The 20262-nt window shown below is 39.6% G+C and overlaps 1 protein-coding gene across 2 annotated transcripts in view; it reads right to left on the reverse strand.

Annotated features, from left to right (window-relative positions):
* SOBP (sine oculis binding protein homolog) overlaps positions 1-20262 on the reverse strand; it is a 135299-nt gene that overhangs the window by 95436 nt on the left and 19601 nt on the right. For both annotated transcript variants that reach the window (XM_054022535.1, XM_054022534.1), the window contains exon 4: positions 14082-14233. In XM_054022535.1, the coding sequence (XP_053878510.1) occupies positions 14082-14233 (152 nt within the window). The remainder of the gene's footprint in view (positions 1-14081; positions 14234-20262) is intronic.

Here is a 20262-nt window from a genome sequence, read left to right on the forward strand (position 1 = left end):
CCCCCCCCCCATTTTCATCAAAATTTTCTGTGTAGAAAGGGGTAAACTATTTTTCAAACAGCTCTAGACTCAGGACCTCTGGAAATCAAGCAACTTTTATTTAAATGTCTGAATCTGTATTTAGATACCTAACTTTAGTCACCCTAGTGTGAAATTTTTGTCTGCATACACACAGTAGTGCAGAAATGCAGCCACCTCTTGTGTGGAGGACATCAATCAACTGGTATACAGCATGCTGTTTATCAGTATGCTCAACTTTATGAAGGACTTCAACAAATGCTAAAATCCAAATAAGCTATGTCCTCTGATTCACCCTTGTCTACTATGTTATTACATTTTAAAGAACTCTAACTAGTTAAAGCCCATATTTCTCCTTACAGAAGCAATCCTGGTTAGAGCCTATCTGGTTATAACTAGCCAAAAGCTATACTATTCTGTTATTATATAAAATAAAAATTAATTAGACTCTCAACTGGATTTCCTACAACCAAGATGAAGCTCACCAATCTATAATTCCTTTCTCTTCTTTTTTTAGAGATAGGCACCACACAAACAACTTTCACATTTTCAGAAACAGTTGCCTGTTTTAATAATATATTGCATATCCTTGTCAATTTCTCTGGTATTTCACACTTTTATTTCCTTAGGAACACTTGGATGAATACCATCTGGTCCTGGTGATTTACTGCACTTGAGTTTCTGAAGTTGCTCCATAACTTCCTCCTTAGAGACTTCAATTTCTGTTAAGGCCACATTCTGATTTCCTGTGAAAAGTGCCCTTGGAATAGGAATTTTCTCATAATCTTTTACAGTAAAGGGTGATGCAGAAAATTAATTTGATTTTTCTGCTCCTTCACAATTTCTGACTGCCTTACTCACCACTTGGTGGTTGAGAGGAGCTAGTCACACACACACACACCTTTCTTGCTTCTAATGTGATTAGATATGTCCTTAATTTTCTAGATAACCTTGTACATTTGTCCTTTAGATCATTTCTTTGTCCTCTTTATTTCTAATGTATACTTTATCTGGTATATTTGTGTTTTAATCTACTTATGTTGCTTATGTAGAATTTCCACTTTTTTGAAGGATGTCTGTTTTGCCTTAAATGTGCAAAAATGTGGTATTTCCAGTACAAATGCCCCAGGGCCCTCTTAAGTCACTTTTCCCTATTTAAAAAAGCAAATGTTTCTCTTCCCTCTTGCTATGTGAAAGACCCACAGGAACAACAAGTAAACTGACTGACTTCAGGCAAAACAAGGAAACTATACACAAAGTGCTCTCAAACATACAAAGGACCTGATCCGAAGCTCATTAAACTCAGTGGAAAGTCTTCCATTGACTCCAGTGGGTTTTTCATGAGGCCCAAATAAGCAAACTGAAAAGCAGAGAACAATTTTTTTCTCTAATCTCTTGTTACACTAATCATAGGTGTTATTTGTGACAGTCGTAGGTAACAAATTTTCTGAAAGGTGTGATTTTTAAGTTGACGGTGTGCCTTTAAGCTTATGTACTTCTCCGCTTAACCATGCCAGATTTACTCTTTCCTTTTTACTTTTTCTTTACTCAGAGGTATATGTACCATCTGTGCCTCTAATATGGTGTTCTTAAATAGCCTCCAGAGTGATTCGGTGGTTTTTTTTTTTTGTTTTTTTGTTTTTTACTTTCTTACTGTTAACCCTTTTCTTCATCTCTGTGGTTGAAAAGCAGACTATTATTGTATTGATCATTTGCTCCTCCAAACCACAATGTGCCACCCAACCATTTAACATTGAGTAGTTAAAATCAACAATTATTATTGCATTGTAAGATTTCACTATTATTTATTTAATCTCTTTCAATACTGACTTTCTTCTTGTGTTTTTCCTAACCTGGGAATGTAGCACACTCCAACTGTAAGGGTTACGATTCTATCACCTGAGATTTGTAGCTAATGAGATTTCACCCCATGGTCATCTCTACTTTGCAGTGATCTTTCAATAATATCTAAATGGTGGCCTCCTTTTTTTTAATCTAAATTAATTAAAATCCTTCTAGCCTAAATTTAGTTTTCATGACCTCTCTTCCATGTCATTAGTATAGATGTACACCGGAGATATGAAGTCCTGGAAGCTAAGTTAATACTGAAAGGGCTCATCTAGACCAGGAGTTCTCAAACTGGGGGTCGGGACCCCTCAGGGGGTCACGAGGTTATTACATGGACAGTCGCGAGCTGTCAACCTCCACCCCAAAACCAGCTTTGCCTCCAGCATTTATAATGGTGTTAAATATATAAAAAAGTGTTTTTAATTTATAAGGGAGGGGGTCGCACTCAGAGACTTGCCATGTGAAAGGGGTCACCAGTAAAAATTTTGAGAACCACTGATCTAGACTGTCTCCACTACCTACACTCAAGATCCTATCTCAGGATCAATATCCGAATTAGTTGTTACATAGGTTCCTCCTGCATTGCTCATGCAAGGGCCCGACAGAATTCTAGTCCCTGTCCAGACTAATCCCTGCTCTAACTCCTAAAATACATGGAGGAGAAGCTATAGTGTCACTCTCTCAAGCCGCATATACCAGCCAACAGAGCTGGCCTTCACCTGAGTAACTTCATCTATTTAAATTGAATTGCATGGATGTATATGGGGGGAGAATTTGCCCTGACATTTTCTAGTTAAGGAGTAAAATAAATCGAAAACATCTGAAACCACACAAAAAACACAGATTTTTTATGACTGTGTCTAAAAATCATTAAAAAGATGAGTGCCTTTACTTTAGATACAAAATTGCATCCAGGCTGACGACTTAAAGAATATGTTTACGTTCAGTCCAATTTAAATTCAAATGGATGAGTTATAAATGCTTGAGTTTGTAATAGAGAACATCCTGTAGCTGAACTTAGCTGACCAGCAAACACTCTTCTACTACTAACAGACTGACGTTCCAGAGCTAAAATAGTTGCCATTTTTGAAGCTTTTACCATATAAAACTTTCCTTGTTTCTCCATCAGGTTTGACACTTACAGATCAAGTACTGATTGATCTTATAGTGTACGGGGAGATTTTGGCAAACCAGTAAAGTGCCTGAACCCACTATTGCTTATTGCTAAAAGCAGCCAAGTCAGCAGGATTAGTTTATCCAAGGAAGAAGGGAAGGGGGTTTTGGGTGCCACAGAAAGAGCAGCTTGACCCCACGTCCTTCCTGATAAGAACTTTGTTGAAGTTGCTGATACATGCATTTTAGAAGAGCAGGATGTGCCCTCAGGAATGTGTCTAACCGGGTCTCAAGGTTGCAAACTCTGGGAAAAACCCACACCTGATTAATCAATAATCAGAACAAAACCTCTTGCTGGACCATTGAAACTGCTTGCTTAACAAGTCTTGTTTAAGGGACATGTCATTGTGTTACTAATATATAAAATAAGGGGGGAAAGTTTGAGGTACTGGGACTCTTCAGGACTGGACTCTCCCTCTGGATACATCTTGTGTTCCCCACCGGCAGCCACTGTGCCACTCGAGAGCCACATTCAGCTTCAGTAATTATCGAGGGTTGGGGGTGTTTTACTAATCTGTTGCAGACATGTGTAAGTGCTGGAGACTAAGTAAAGTTTAGCTTTAAGTGAAAGCACTCCTGTGTTGTCCTGTTTGTGCCAGCCATCTATCGGTTGGATGGCCCTGTCTCTCCTGATTTATTTCCTGACACCACCTCGCACAGAGTAAAAGTTACCAAGAGCTTCAGGTTGAAAGAACCCCAGGTAACAATAGGGGTTGGCCTACTTTGACTTACACCTTTCTGTTACTTGGTTTTCCTGTTATACCCCTCAGCATAAGGGGCCAGAAGGTGTAAGCTACGTCACTTGTTCCTTTAAATCCACTTAGATTCCCATCTTAATATGACCCCAGTATCTCTAGGAAAAAATATTTCTCCATTTCAGAAGAAACCTTACATTTTAGTTTCTAGGTTAAAAAAGGTTTCAAAAACTTTTAAAATTAAGGGCCAGATCCTCAGCTCCATTGACTTCTATCTCTCCAGTAGAAATTGCTACTAGAAATTGCTAAGGTTTTAACTAATGAGGATAGTATTGAGGTATTGACATGTGCTGTTGGAAAACTTTAAAACTGGAAATTACTTCCACCTTCATCTGAGTTCAAGGGTTTTACACCACTTTTCTTTTTAGGGTTTTATGCTGATGTCCACCACAGCACTATCAGAGCAGGAGGCTACAAGAGTTTCACTTAACTCGTGTGCTCAGTAAATTGCAGTATCTCAAACATTTTCCAGAATTCATAGTGGGTGGGTCCCGTACACAGCATTATGGCTAGTCCAATAACCGTTTTCAAAAAATAAGTTTGTTGAAATTTTTTTCAATAAATATAATTAAACTACTTTGTTTCAATATTTGTCCAACTTAATGAACTGAGTGACAAGTAAACTCATAAATTAATCCAATAATTTATTCAAATGGCATGATATTTTTAAAATAGAATATCTGATTTAATATTTTCTGCTTTATTTGCCCAGCTCTTCTCAGCACTAATGATAAATGTGTACATTGAGAATAGAGAAAAATGCATCAAATATACTTTGTGCACATTAGATTTAAATGTCTTTATATCCATCCTAAGTTTTCATCATAGTAAACAATATTTTCTGTATTGAGCCTGAACTGACAGAGTGGAAACAGAGCTGAAGACCGGTTATATTATTTCATATGATGCTACGGTAACCCGAACTAATCTGAACTGATGTGAGCTGAGATACTGGAACAGGGGACGAAAGCAACGTGTTATTGAACAACTGTCTCTGTCTAGCTGAAACATAACTGAGCCAAAGAAGTTCAGAGATAAAGTAAGGCTTTTTGAGTCATCTGGATTTGAAATAAAAAAATCCCATGAGGTGATACAATAAATGTTCTTGGCAGAGACAGTGAAGCCTATCTTGCCAAACTTCTTAATGCAGCAAAACATACATCCGTCACCTCCACAAATTCCTACTCCATACACATTCTTCTTGAGAGGTTTAAAATACTTCAAGTAAGCATCTTAGTAAAATTAAAATAACAGGAATGAGAAGCAGGGTTTCTTTCACTGTGAAAATGTAGCCAATAAACAATGGCTTCTTCCATGTCTTAAACTTCATTATTAAAATGTCATAGCACCCTCATATTTAAATCTGTCCCAGTTGCTAAAATCACATAGACCCAGTGTATGACAATGATAAAAGCTTATCCAGACATGTCATAATGAAATTAGTTTGTTGTTACATGTGTACATAAACAAAATCTATTACTGGCAATACAAGTACTTTAGCTGTTCGGAAGAGATGTGAGGACACCTCAGATAAACGAGTCAACTCATTTGAATGAAATGCCCATTGTCCAAGAGACAGTATATCCTGAACTCATAATTAACACATTAATCTCTCTATAACCAAAGTAGCCAGAATGCAATATGACCTGAGATAATGTGATTTGGTGGTTAAAATTAAAAGCAAACACAGCTTTTAATTGGATTGCATACCTGCTAGTAACTCAGACAATGGGAACTTGATTCAGATTTATGGTATTAAATGGCAGCAGATGGACAGTAAAATGTCCACTGTTTGCAAACTGCTGTGCACAGCCTGGTTGGCCAACTACCTCCAATAAGCCATTGGTGGCCTCAGTCAGGTGCTGGTGCATTTCTTCATTAGAGATGCTAACACATTATACTTTCATGTTGATGAGCATGGGGAGATAGTGACTGATGGTACCAAAGGGTTAATTTGGGATTTCACTCCTCTCTTCTAATCACAAGTAGAATCTTAGCCCCTTGGAAAGGGTTTTATCGGACTTCTGATTATGTTAATTTAATAAATAAAAAAGCCTGCAGATGAGATCTAGAGGGAAATAATCTCCATCCATCTTGATGACCCCATGCATCTCTTGGTGGGACAGGGATTGCCTCATACCTCAGTAATCTGCTCTATTTTGGGATGCACTGCTCCAGACCTTTGGTCCCTATCCTGTAGAGCCTTCTACACTCCCACAGGCTCTTAATCTATTCTGCTCATGACAATTTTCTTCTCCCCTCTCTCCAGAGATTTCATCGAAAAGCTTGCAGGCATGCCCCACACTTTAAAATATTTCCTCTCCAAACCCAGTTTCCTATCTGCATTTGTTCATCAGTATTATATTATATCCCAACATAGCAATGGAGAGTAGTTTGATTCCCCAGAGCTTTAGGAAGAATCCTTTGTTTCCTATAATGAACTGGAAACCCTGCTCTCTCTCTCGCTCTCTCTGTAAAGCAGCATCCCCAGTAGAAGCAGGCCTGTGAACTGCTTCTTAAATTACACTTCTCTACAAAATCTGTAAAGCCAAGCAACGGCAATTCCATGCTAACTGGGCAGACCACCTGCACTACTGTGACCTTTCTCAATACCTAATTAAAACAAGGTGAATCAGCAGGAAAAATATTGATTTGCTGTTCATATTCCCATGTGTTTCAAAGCTTATGTTAGAAAAGGAACCTTAAAATGTAAAACCTGAGCTTTTTAATGTCAGGGGACATTAACTGCCTTATATCTATTGAAACAATTTCCAAAATTTTCATGAATGATAGTCACTTCGCAAATTAAATTGTGCAGATGTCTGGGGAAAAAAGGGAGCAGACAATTTTGTCATTATTCTTTGACTTAATAGCAAGATAGTTAAATATTTCTTATGCACTGTTAGGCTGCATAATTAAGCCTGAAATCAAGAGAACTTTCTCTGACGATTTTCAGTATTAATTTGGGGGCAAACAATAATCTATGTTTACTCAGAGTTCTGTGTGTGTATTTTAATCATATAGTGGTGTACATTAATTAGCCAATACAATCTGAAAGTGAAAAGAATTATCTAACGTAATATTACTCAGCACTAGATAAATGTGTATTACTTTTGAGGGCCCCAATTGTTTTGCTGACACTAATTCTCACTACACAACTAAGACAAAAATTCCCATAGTACAAAATGCATCATTTTCAGCATTTCATTCCAATGCCACAATGGAAATACCACTTGCCAGTCCTTCCACCTTGAAGTGGCGGGAGGAGTAAAGCTGGATTCTCTCTGTCTCCTGAATGTATTACAGCCCTCTGGACTGGAAAAGGGAGACATGTTTTTAATGCCATATGAGCCTCACTAGACAAGTTACCTGGCTACCTGTGCTACTGGTTCATTTCAAGTATTGTAGATCAGTATTCCACACAAGGAGAGAAAATTATAATTATTTACATTTCCTTGTGTGACAAACTTTTAGTTTTTGATTTATGTTTGTTTGTTTGTAGAAGTGAGATTTGATTACGCTGTAAACAAAAACATTTATTGTCTTTTTTTTCCCTGATCGTAAGGCAGTGCAAAGCAGCAACAAGATCAAGTGTAATAAACTGCCTGACAATTTTGCACTCACTCTCTCCCCAATACCCTAGTCAAATCAAGAAAATCAGTCTCTAACATATCTATGTATGGAGCTCATAACCTGTATGAATTCAGTCTTCATTCTAGGTAGAGCCGTTGGGTCAAAATACATTTGTTTTCTGACCCATTGATTCAATAAACTAATTTTAAAAAATAATCTTCTCAGGCTTCAGACTCAGTGGTCCAATCATGAATCCAATATTTTCTTTAAATGTAATATCCTGAAACTTGTGGACCAGTGCGTTTGCTATAGAATAATAGAATATCAGGGTTGGAAGGGACCTCAAGAGGTCATCTAGTCCAACCCCCTGCTCAAAGCAGGACCTATTCCCAACTAAATCATCGCAGCCAGGGCTTTGTCAAGCCTGACCTTAAAAACCTCTAAGATTCCACCACCTCCCTAGGTAACCCATTCCAGTCCTTCACCACCTTCCTAGTGAAAAAGTTTTTCCTAATATCCAAACTAAACCTCCCCCACTGCAACTTGAGACCATTACTCCTTGTTCTGTCATCTGGTACCACTGAGAACAGTCTAGATCCATCTCTTTGGAACCCCCTTTCAGGTAGTTGAAAGCAGCTATCAAATCCCACCTCATTCTTCTCTTCTGCAGACTAAACAATCCCAGTTCCCTCAGCCTCTCCTCATAAATCATGTGTTCCAGCCCCCTAATCATTTTTGTTGCCCTACGCTGGACTCTTCCCAATTTTTCCACATCCTTCTTGTAGTGTGGGGCCCAAAACTGGACACAGTACTCCAGATGAGGCCTCACCAATGTTGAATCGATCTGCTGGCAATACCCCTACTTATACAGCCCAAAATGCCATTAGCCTTCTCGGCAACAAGGGCACACTGTTGACTCATATCCAGCTTCTCATCCACGGTAACCCCTAGGTCCTTTTCTGCAGAACTGCTGCCTAGCCATTTGGTCCCTAGTCTGTAGCAGTGCATGGGATTCTTCCATCCTAAGTGCAGGACTCTGCACTTGTCCTTGTTGAATCTCATCAGGTTTCTTTTGGCCAAATCCTCTAATTTGTCTAGGTCCCTCTGTATCCTATCCCTACCCTCCAGCGTATCTACCACTCCTCCCAGTTTAGTGTCATCTGCAAACTTGCTGAGGGTGCAGTCCACGCCATCCTCCAGATCATTAATGAAGATATTGAACAAAACAGGCCCCAGGACCGACCGTTGGGGCACTCTGCTTGAAACCGGCTGCCAACTAGACATGGAGCCATTGATCACTACCCGTTGAGCCCAACAATCTGGCCAGCTTTCTATCCAACTTATAGTTCATTCATCCAGCCCATACTTCTTTAACTTGCCGGCAAGTGTGCTGCTATGTGCTGCTGTGATTCTTGGACTTATATTGGCTGGTCTATAGAATGAAATCTATAAGGAAGGGGGCACTGGAACAGGTTTAAATCTAAATCTGTTCTTTTAGAAACATTAGTATAAAAAACTTTCTTTCTTGCAACATTGCTTTTAATTGGTATTATTATGCACAACAGGTTATCATTATGCACTAGTTCATTATTTACATTTGACTCTGTATAGCAGACAAAACAGGAACAAGAGTTCAGATGCAGAAACAATCTAAACATTTAATCTCTCTGCCTAAAGAGGTAGAAAAAATACTGAATTTGCTTTTATTCATTTATTATTAGTAATTTAGACAAGAGTCATATTGTGGTTGGGTCTCACTATATTTATCTGTTATATATACCTGCACTGCTGCTGGAGCACAAGGTTGAGGATGGCTACCCAGGTGCTGCTGTTCTACAAGCCCTCTGTGACAAAATTCATGGAGAATCAATACATACCTATGATTAAGGCATTAGGGTCCATACAGCAATGTAAGTGCATTCCATAGTCTAGCAATGATTCCTGTTATCCAGACTATTGTAACTCTTGGCAGGAATAGTACATGTGAGGGTGGAGGTGGTGTTGTAGTGTGCATGCAACTATGCACCTCCAACATACAGCTGCACATTAATGGTGCTTTTGTAGAGTTTGTGTGCCTTCCTTATAGATTTCATTCGATAGGGTGATTTCAGCTGGTTTCCTCCCAGAATTTAACCCAATTGGGAATTTGTAAAGAGAGCAGCACATCAGAGCCTACATTTTCCAAATGTATTGGAGAGGATTTTTGTTTTATTTAAATGTTGAGATAATCTTAATTCTATATGCAGCAATTGGTATTAAAATGTGTATAATTTGCATCATTATTTTATAATGTTTTGAGACATGAATGATGATTTATTCTTTACTGTTTGAACAGTCCTACAGTTTTAAGCAAGTGCTTATTACAGCAGTTCTTAGCCAGGGTGGGAGCGGGGAAGACTGCTTATACAATCCATTAGGAAATTCAAGCCTTAAATGAAATGACCACAAAGTCCTATCAGCTCACTGAAATACGGCAGCTGTACATATTTATTGTAATACAACACTATATTGTTGCAAAGATATGCTGTTTAAAACATGCATAAGGCAGGTGAAATGTGACCATTTTACTCCTGTTTGAAAAATGAGAAGCTGTAGAGTGGTGTAACTTTTCAAATACATAAATAAACATTAGACTCGTGGAGAAGACAGGTACATGGCCAGACTAGTAATAAGAGTTTAAAGGTTACTGGGTATACCTGAAACTTTTGCAACCTTGTTACTTGTAAATTCTGGGGAAGGTGAAGAGCTGTTTAAACTAAAGGACAATGTTGACACTAGAGCAAATGGATATAAACAGACCATGAACAAATTCAGGCCGGAAATTAGATGAAGGTTTCTAGCCATCAGAGGAGTGAAGTTCTGGAACTGCCTCCCAATAAGAATTCTGGGGGCAAACTATGTAATGAGTTTAAAGGGAGGGCTGACAAATTTATGAGTGGGATTGCATGATGGGGTTGCTTGTGATGTGAGGGTGGGGGCAGAACTTGAGAGCCTGGGGGTCCCTTCCAGTTTATGTTTTTAATGGCAGGGTTCAGCCAGTCACCTGCAAGGGTCAGGAAGGGATGTTTTTCCCTGCAAAGTATTCTGGGCTTTTTTGGTCTCCTTCTTCTGAAGCATCAGGGACGACCATCACAGCAGACAGGACACTGGACAGGGTGAGACAGTGCTCTCAGTAAGCATTCTCTCTCAGGTGCTTGGCTGGCTGGCTCTTGCTCACATGCTCAGCATCTAACTGGTCACCATCAGAGGGGTCAGGAAGGAATTTTCACCCAGGCTAGATTGGCAGTGACCTTGGGGTTTTTCACCTTCCTCTGCAGCACATAGAGTCAGTCTCTTACTGGGATTAAATGGGGCTATCTCATTTCAGGGAGAGGGATAGCTCAGTGGTTTGAGCATTGGCCTGTTAAACCCAGGGTTGTGAGTTCAATCCTTGAGGAGGCCATTTAGGGTTCTGGGGCAAAAATCTGCCTGGGGATTAGTCCTGCTTTAAGCAGGGGGTTGGACTAGATGACTTCCTGAGGTCCCTTCCAACCCTGATATTCTATGATTTAATCAATTCCCTGCCATTGCAGGGGCCTAGGGCATCAGTCCACCTCAGTCACTCCTGTTCTCTGCCTGTGGCACATAACAATGTTTAGTCTTTTGCAGGCTGTGATCCTTTGGTCTAATTTTGGTCAATAGGTTTACTGCACAGGTGCTAAGTGATAGTGTGGGCTCATGGGAGTGCTTAATTTGTAATGAAAGAGATGCTGGGACTCAAACTATTAGCTGCCAGGGCTCAAGCAATTTTTTTTTTTTTTTTTTACTTTCATAACTGACATGGCAAGCCCAGAGGTGCCAGAGCTATGAACTGCCAAGCCTAGAGGTGCCAAGGCTCAAGCCTCGACACAAATTAAGCACTGGCTCGTGGTATGCACAGGGTCACACTAGATGATCTGGTGGGCCCTTCTGGCCTTAAACTCTATGACTTCGATCTTGTGCCGTGTTTCTCAAAATCCTGTTCTATTAGCTAGAGTGAAGTGCAAAATAATAAGAGCCTGTTGAACTCTCCTGAACCTGCCTAACTTCAATAGCAGCATTAACATTCCCTGAGTATTGCATCCTGTGATTGTTCATATTGAACACTATGAATATAGAGGTGATAGAATGTTCTAGATTGAAAATAATGTGTGGACCAGGTTCAGGTCTCAGTTTCACTCATGCAGCCACAGGCTCTCACAGGTGTAACCGAGGGTGGAATTTGGTCCTTTAACTTAAAGAAGGCTTTTAGGCAATGATCCAAATGCTGTCAATTGTGTTGCCTTGCCATATCTTAATTCCTCAAGGCACATGGAAAAGTAGGACACATGTTGATCCTTAATATTTACAGAAGAAAACCCAGTTACTGTTGTGACTTGTTTGAGAAAAATGTAGAGCAACTTATTGTTGTGAAATGTGCATTTAAAAGAATAAGAACTTCTTTTGTTCTTGAGATCTACAGAAAAGAGTTAGACTGTATGCAGAGGTTTCTGTCTGAGGAGAGATTCAAAATATTTGGGACTGTTTAGTTTAGAGAGGAGACAAACAGATGTGATATGATAAGATGCCTAATACAAAGAATGAATGGTACAAAGAAGGTAAATTGGGCACTTCACTTTACCCTTTCCTATAATACATGAACAAGGGGACATCCAACAAAACTGACAGGAAACAAATTTAAAACTGGTAAAGGGAATATTTATTTACACAATACATGATTAATCTGTCTCTCTTATGGCCACAAAATATAATTGGATCCTATTCTCTTAGTCATAACAGGATGACACATTGATATGGATAATGACAACATCCACAATTACATTAAGTAGAATCTTTTTAAAAGGTTTTTTAGATGGGATATAAGCCCCCTGCTTCATGGCATAAGCCAAAGACTAACACATGGGTTGTAGGCCCCACTGTGGATTAGTAATTCCATAATTGTCCTCTATAGGATTTATTGCTGCTTCCTCTAATACATCTGGTACTGGCCACTGTCAGACATACAATACTGCACTAGATGGACAACTGGCAATTCCTATGTTCCTGTGTGCTGCTTTACTCAAGTAAATCCTGCCATTGGAAGCCAGAGGAGTTGCAGCTCAATAAGAAGTGCAGGACTGGATCCTTCGTTACACCAGGGAGCTTACAGCATGCACACTTGTGCATATGCGCGCACACACACACACACACACACACAGGGGTACTTCACTGTCCATGATCTGAACATCCAATTCTATAAACCATCTTACATGAAAGAAATTTACTATGTTCATGTCAAAATGTGGAGTATCTTAGATGCATTTCTCCCTACCCACCCCACGTCCTCCAAATAAAGAGAGATAAACACTACACTTCACAGAAGCTTCCACTTGATTGTTTAACTTGCCTATCTGCTCCAGTAAACATTATGAGCTTGATTCTCAAAGACTGCCACTAAAATTCCACTCTGCTGATTTTTGCAACCTAATTCTTTAGGCTTTTCTGGGGGCGGAGTGGGGGGGACAGAATGATGTGACCCAAATTTATAAAGGAGAGTAATTTGCAGCTACAATGTTTCTTGCATCTAAAATCCTTTTTTTTTTTTTTTTTTTTACCATAGATTGCAAGTATCAGATGGGGGGGAATTATTTTTAAGATGACAAACTTCAAATGTTCTGCAGCATGAGGGAAAAATATGCAGGTTTAATAAACAAAAATGTGAAGAATTTTATGAATAAATAAAGCTTTCTAGATCAATGAGTCTCAACCAAGGACTCCTCTATTACACTAATAAGTATCAAACTGCCATAGCTATTTTTTTGTAACAATTAGAAGTTGGTGTGTTTTGCAGGGATGGGGAGGTTTGTTGTTTGTTTTTTATAACAGAAACACCCTATATTCTGCTGCACAAACCAGCTCTAAAATAAAGTACAGGGCACTTTCAGTCACTGCACTTTACAGATTAGAATAATTTTTGTGGTCATTTCACTTTGGGAAATCAAGCCAATATTAGAATTCCATTTTAACTTGAGATAAAATGATCTTTCAGATTACTGGAAACAGCCTCGTGCTATGATAGATGGTTTTGTCACTGCTTACCCCACACAAAACACCAAAATGTCTGAGCTTTTTTAAAGCAGTAGGTCCATAATTGTTTACATTTGAAGATAAACTTTAAAAGCATGAAACTAAGGTCCTGATCCAAAGCTCACTGAAGTCATTGGAAGTCATTGCCTTCACTGCACTTTGGATCAGGGCCTAACTGCATATGCCATCGCCAATGATCCTGCTGCCACTGAAATCAATGACAAAACTTCTCTTGACTTCAGCTGTGCAAGATATAGCCACCTACCAAAAATAAGACTTGTATGTCTACCTCCCTATGCACAGCTATGAAGATCCCTCCCCTAGTCTTACACATAGAGCAAATATAATAAGATTCCGAAGCAAAACCATCATTCTTATTTTATAGTGCATTATTAGTATCGTCTAATTAAATTCATCCACCCTCACAGAACTAAGGCATTAAGCTGAGGGAAACTGAGAAAACAGGTTACACATTAGTAAGGGGTGATAGTCCAACAAACAATACATATGGAAAGGTAAAGGGAACCGACAAAACAGAAAGAACCAAAAAAAAAAATTTTTTTTTGCTAGCTACGAAATGAGACCCGAGCTAGGCCTGTGTAGGGTTACATCTTTCTTTGGCTCTCTTACCTTGTTTCTCTTGAAGTATGCTCTTCGGCAAGCTGCAAAGCACTTCTCACTGCAGAAGCATTTCACTTCACTTCCCATACTCAGGGAATAGCGCTTGATTCCCACTTTCTGGCACCAGGCACACATTATTTGTACATTTGACACATCATCTTCTACAACAAAAATATAAAAATAATGTTTATATCAGATGCAAACACCCAATCAGACATCTACGCACTCAACCTCAGAACTCTATTGCAGTAACTTTGTCTTCCTCACTCTTTGTGAGCAGAACGAGGCAGGCTTGTGATTAACTACTTGTTCCCTAGGCAGCTGGTATCCTGTGCCAACCAGGCCAGGAGGCTGACAGAACTTCTGAAATGGATGGAAAAGATTATAATAAAAAATGGTGCATCACTGAAAAGCTCTGGAGGTCCTTGGGGCTTTTTAGCGTGTTTAAGAAAGTGCCTAACTGTATTTATTAAACCAGTAACCAACACTAAAGACCAATGTGACTAATGCTGTTACATTCCCATTACTTAAAATCCATTATCAAGAGCCTCGGAGGAATTCTGCTCAGCAGCTAGTTGATAAAATACACATGGAAGCTACCGTACCAGAGTAATGTAATGAGGGCCCTTACAAACAGGATTCTAAATGGGATGTGAGGAAGGAAAAGGAAATGCCCCATTTGGGTGTTGATTCCAAATAATGACTAGAAGAGAATGGGAGGAGGTTTACTCCAAGTAAGATTGACACAAAAATACATATTTGAGTGAGAGGGGAGATGCCTAATTGTGTTATTAAAATCTGCAAAGTGATTTTTATCATGGTTGAGTACATTTTAACTCACCAAGAGTTCTCTAAGATGTGCTATTTGACCCTGTTTTGAGTTCTTCTGACATGTATGTGGAGATTTAACTTTTTAATGTTTACATTAATTTTGGTGTTATTTCCCCAAATTTTAGGGAGATCATTTCAATCATTCATAAGAAAGTGAGTGCAGCTTTGTACTCGATGCCATTTTCCTCACCTCATAGTCCTCATTCTCTTTCCAGTATTTCTCATGTCTCTATTCTAATTTGATAAATATTTTCTAGCAACCATCTTATACTGATTTAATCATTTCTGTTCTCTAGAGCCTCCAACTTCTTTCCCCAATTACATTCTTTCCCCAATTACATTCTTCTTTCCCCAATTACATTCTTAGCTCTTTGTGCTGTTATCTACAGTTGTTCCTGTCTATCTAGAGTATGGAAGTACCTAGACTGTTGCTTTAAATTGGATTCATATAGTCAAGTGCAAGAAAATTCCCCATAATAATAAGACTTACATAGCACTTTTCATCTTCAAATCCTGGCAACGCTACTGTGAGGTCTGTATTCTTATCCCCATTTTATGGAAGGGGAAACTGAACAGTTAAGTTACTTGCACAAAGCAATACAATAAATCAATGGCAAACCCATGATTTAGGACTAAGGATTCTATTCCTATATCCAGTCCATTAGACAACATGACCTTTCAGTCACTGATATTAACTATTGTCTGATTTCTGGGGGGTGGGAGGGGAAATCCCCAAAAGACTAATTGTTAAAGCAATTTACTGTCCAGGAGTGATGGAAAGTTCATGATTCAGAGAGCCTGCCATACAGTCATCCCATTTCCCTGTAAAGGATTGGTTTTGAAGCAACGCTGTCATCATTCTGCAAAATTATTGGCAAACTAATTTTTAGTAGAATGATTTGGCTCCTTCCCCCAGCTATCGTAACACAGAACTGCGTGCTGCATTTTATTCACCTTAACAGAATAAATATTGCCAGTTTAATAATGTTTTTCCTTCCACAAATTGTGTTGTGATTTATAGTTACAAATAAAAGTGTACAATGTAAAAAACTTGACCTTTTAATTTGAATCAGACTGTACACCTTTAAAACTATATTTAAGGCCAAGCCATAATTTAGATTTGTGTTTAATGTGCTATAATTATGACATTTTAGCACTTACTCTTTAGAGTGGGATTTGCCAAAATCTCATAAATGTTCTAACATATTTGACATCAATGGAAATCAAAATACTTTGGGCCAAATTATAGCCAGCCATGCATGGGTTCAAGAAGCTCACACTGGGGGCAGTTATAATTTTGGCTGCAGGATGCTTTGGAGTACAGACTGGCAATAGGAGCTGCCTAGTGTTGTCATGGCCTTGGGCCTGCCCTGAGAACCAGCAGGGCTGTATTGGCAGCAGTACAAAGTACACCTATTCAAATGTGAGTCAAGAAGTGCTTTCCATCATGCTCCCCCAGAGCCACTGAAGGCAGTATGCCTTCACAAGGGCATTGTTTCTGAGAAAGTACAACTCCTTTCCCACTTTGGTGAACCTGCTCCTTTTAGAAGGCATCATTTTGCCCCGTTGAATTTACCTGGCAAGAGAAGAGCCGGGGAAGCAATAAAAACAAAGAAAAACCGCTTGCACCTGAAAACAGCAATGTGCAGCATTAAAATCACTGAATGTACTTGATATTTTCCCCTACCAATTTAAGAGTGTTAATTCTTAGAATGTTCTACAAAGCCCGAAAATGGAAGAGGTGCAGATGCTCCCTTTTGCAACAACCTTCATTAATGCTGAGAAGAGCTGAAAGGGGGAAACTCACCAGCTGAAAGCAGAGCTTAGCCTCTTTGAAAGTAATTGCTGGGAGCACTCACTTCCAAAGTACATAGGTTCTATAACAATGTGGTCTTGAAGAATGAGCACAAAATTCCAAAACAGGGGTTCTGAAACTATTCCATAGTGCGGGCCATATCTTAATAGAGAGAACCACTCACCCACCACCAGGAAGATCACCTATCCACGCATTTACAATCACCTAACATCCTTGTGGCAAAACAGCAACTGCTTCCACGAGAAAAGTAATCCTGGGGGGCTCAGTTGTACTCCGTTTTTTTGCAGCCATGCAGGTGGAGTAAGGCTCTCCCATACCTCCTTGTGGGGCCATGTAAGGCCTTGCATTCAGCTCCTGGCATAGAGGGAAGAATAGGAGCTGCCCACTCCATATATATACTGTCCTCCTCTGTCTTAAATAAATCCCACTACAAGCTGGCCATCAAAACTAGCTGAGAGTGTATGCTTCATTCATAAAGGACAGTAGTAAAAGACCCCCACGCCCCAAACAGCAGTGGTGGAACTGTGGCTCAGGGATCTCTGAGGCACATGTTTCCTGGGACAAGGCAGCTAAGTCATCACCCTTTGCTCAGTGCTGTACCTTAAGGCACAATCTTACCCTAAGAAAGTATATAATGTATTTTTAACTTCTCTTAATTCAATTTACCAGGTGGAAATAAGTAAGTAAAGGAGCCAGTGCTATGTGATCAATCAGCTCTCCATGGACCACCAACAGGTAGGCCACAGACCACAGTCTGAGAACCTTTGTTCTAAAACAATGTATTTCTTTAGCTTTGAGTGAGTAGGGCAGAAAGATAAAGGTACACTGGATAAAATCAGGACAAGCGTAAAGCCAAGTGCTATGGTTTATGTGGCAGGATATGTGGATGAAAGCTGGGGGCCAGATTAAAGTTCCTGATTTGTGCACATATTTTCCTCTTCTTCATCAGTTACAAGACTGTATTGAGCTTGTGCAAATATTTAATAGGAACCTTACATGACAGGGTATTAACCTTAGTGGTTGAACAAGCAGAGTACAACTTTTAAAACAGCTAATAGTCCAGCCACTTCTGTAATTACAAAACAATGGCACTGGGAAATAAAACAAAAAATATCAATTAAGATTTTGTATAGTAAGAAACAGATCTTATTCTAAAAAGAAACTGGAATGCTCCAAAAACTGTAGTTTAAGTCTTCCATAGAAGTCAGGATTCCCATAACTTTTTCACACACCTTGGTTTCATACTAAGACTAAATCCTTCAGAATTATCTTTACCAGATACTTGCCTTTCTGTTAGGAAAATGTATCAATAAATAGTATCTAGCGCACTCAGTGACAAGAGTTTACAGCAAGAACGCAGAAAAGAAGGGACTCTCAAACTGAACATGTTCAATTGGCTTGTCTATCCTCAATCTTTTCCAAAACTCTTATGTGATTACATTAGGCCAGGTCTACAATGAGTGTTTTTCCAGTATAACTATACCAGTATATTCTACTGACAAAGTGCTCCTAGTATGGACACAATGTATGCTGCCAAAACTGCATTTTGTATCAGTCTCGCTTATTTCAGACCACTTGTGCAAAATATGCTATCCTGGCAAAACCACAATTTTGCCAGTATGACTGCGTCTACACTTGTGGCTTTTGTTAGTACAGCTCTGTTGGTCAGGAATCACACTTCATAGCACCCCTGACTGACACAGGTATGATGGTAATGTCTGTAGTGCAGATCTGGCCTCCATATCATATTTTACAGTTGGTAAGACAAAGATAAAGTTAATTTTGGAAACTCTTTAATTGTTTTGCCAATTCTGTATTATTCCCTTGGGGTCCATTCCTGCAAGGTGTTTATCACCTCCTTAGAGGTGCTGAGCTATCCCAATATACTTTACACTCAACATTTATGAAAGGTAATGACAGTACTCTCAGGCATCAGACAAGCAAGATTTAGCACAGAGAAAGTAAGTAGTAACAAGTGAGTTTTCAGCAGAACATCCACACTGATGTTTTCTATAAACACACCAGGTATTAAAACCACACATTTCTTTCATTTACTGCTCAAGATCTGAATTTCCAGCCTCTATTTTAGTGAGATCTCAGCTCTTTGGAAGAGTTATTCTGGGAGTTCCAATCTTGTGTTTTTCTGCCCCTGGGTTATGTCATTACATGTTGAAAGAGTGCTCCCTGCAACTGCTGCACAGATAGTACTTATATACATCTCTTTATGGTTCTTAGCCTGTGTATTTTTCATAATGAACAATGCAATAAGCGCAGTATGTTTGCAGAGTTAAATCATGTTCCCAAAGGGACCAGTTTGTATAACAAGATAAAATTATCATATTATAATAACTAAATATGCATCAGGCTACAGCATGCTTCAATTAATCATCAAAAGTTTGCACTGTTTCTTTAGGTCTTAATTAAGCAGAATGGTGTTGGGGATTTTGTATGGTTGGTTTTGTTTTTCCCTTCAAACCAATGTGAAGGAGCTATCAAAAATTGTCCTTCTTAAAGCTACTAAGTAGCAGTTTTGGTGAATCCCTCTTATACGTAGTCAGAATATTGGGGTGGGGGAGGAAGGAACAGAAAGTAACCAAGAACAATAAGAGTAAATCCTTTCCTTATAGCTCTAACCCATAATCCAGGTAAACAAGCAGGGCCTATTGTATTAGCAGGATGAATTCCCTAAAATTATGATGCTAAATCCTGCTTGTTTTACCCACTGTGTATGACTACAACATTCTAATAATGTTATTTTAAGTTATCTGATCTGCACTTACAACACTAACTCTAATTTCAAGAGTTTGAGGAAACTAAATGCAGTTAATGGCCCTGATCCTGCAATGAGCTCTGTGCAGGTGGTCCAAACAGTGGCGCTGGAACACTTTTAATAGTGGGGGTGCTGAAAGCCAGACCCCTTGCACCGTCCGCCCTCCCACCCAGAGCTGGGGCCAGGAGCAGGGCCGTGTCTCTGGGAGGGAGGGACCTGGCCAGGAGTAAGGGGGTTGAGGCTGGAGCCACAGCTGGGGGTGGGGATAGGGCCAGGAGTGGAGCCCCAGGAGTGGAGCCAGCAGCCGGGACCCTGCATAAAACCGGGGGGTGCTCCAGCACCCCACCCCACCCCGCACACCTAGCTCCCGTGCCTATGGGTCCAAAGGTTTTCATTTCATAAACTCCTTGAACCCCATTCAGCCTGGGGAATTTACAGCCTTCTAAGATTGTAAATTCTTTTAACCTTAACTGTTTTGCAAGAAGAGTTTCTAAACTGGCTAGGACTATGCTGTTCAGGCACTGAAAGGGTTATGTCTGGAGAAGTAATGTATGGGACCTGGAACTTAAAAGGTTACAGCTGCAGGGACTGAGTAAGCTATAGAAGTGGTGCCTGTGCTCCAGCACTGAAAGAGTTACACCTGGATGAAATGGTTAGGGGAAGCTGTACCTGTGATCTGGCACAGAAAGAGCTACACCTTCAGATAAACCAATGGGAAGAATAGGAGAGGAGCCATGAACTTCGGCATTCCCTGTCCTTCCTGAGATCCTCTC

This window comes from Malaclemys terrapin, chromosome 3 (genome assembly GCF_027887155.1).
Source record: "Malaclemys terrapin pileata isolate rMalTer1 chromosome 3, rMalTer1.hap1, whole genome shotgun sequence".
Lineage (NCBI taxonomy): Eukaryota > Metazoa > Chordata > Testudines > Emydidae > Malaclemys > Malaclemys terrapin.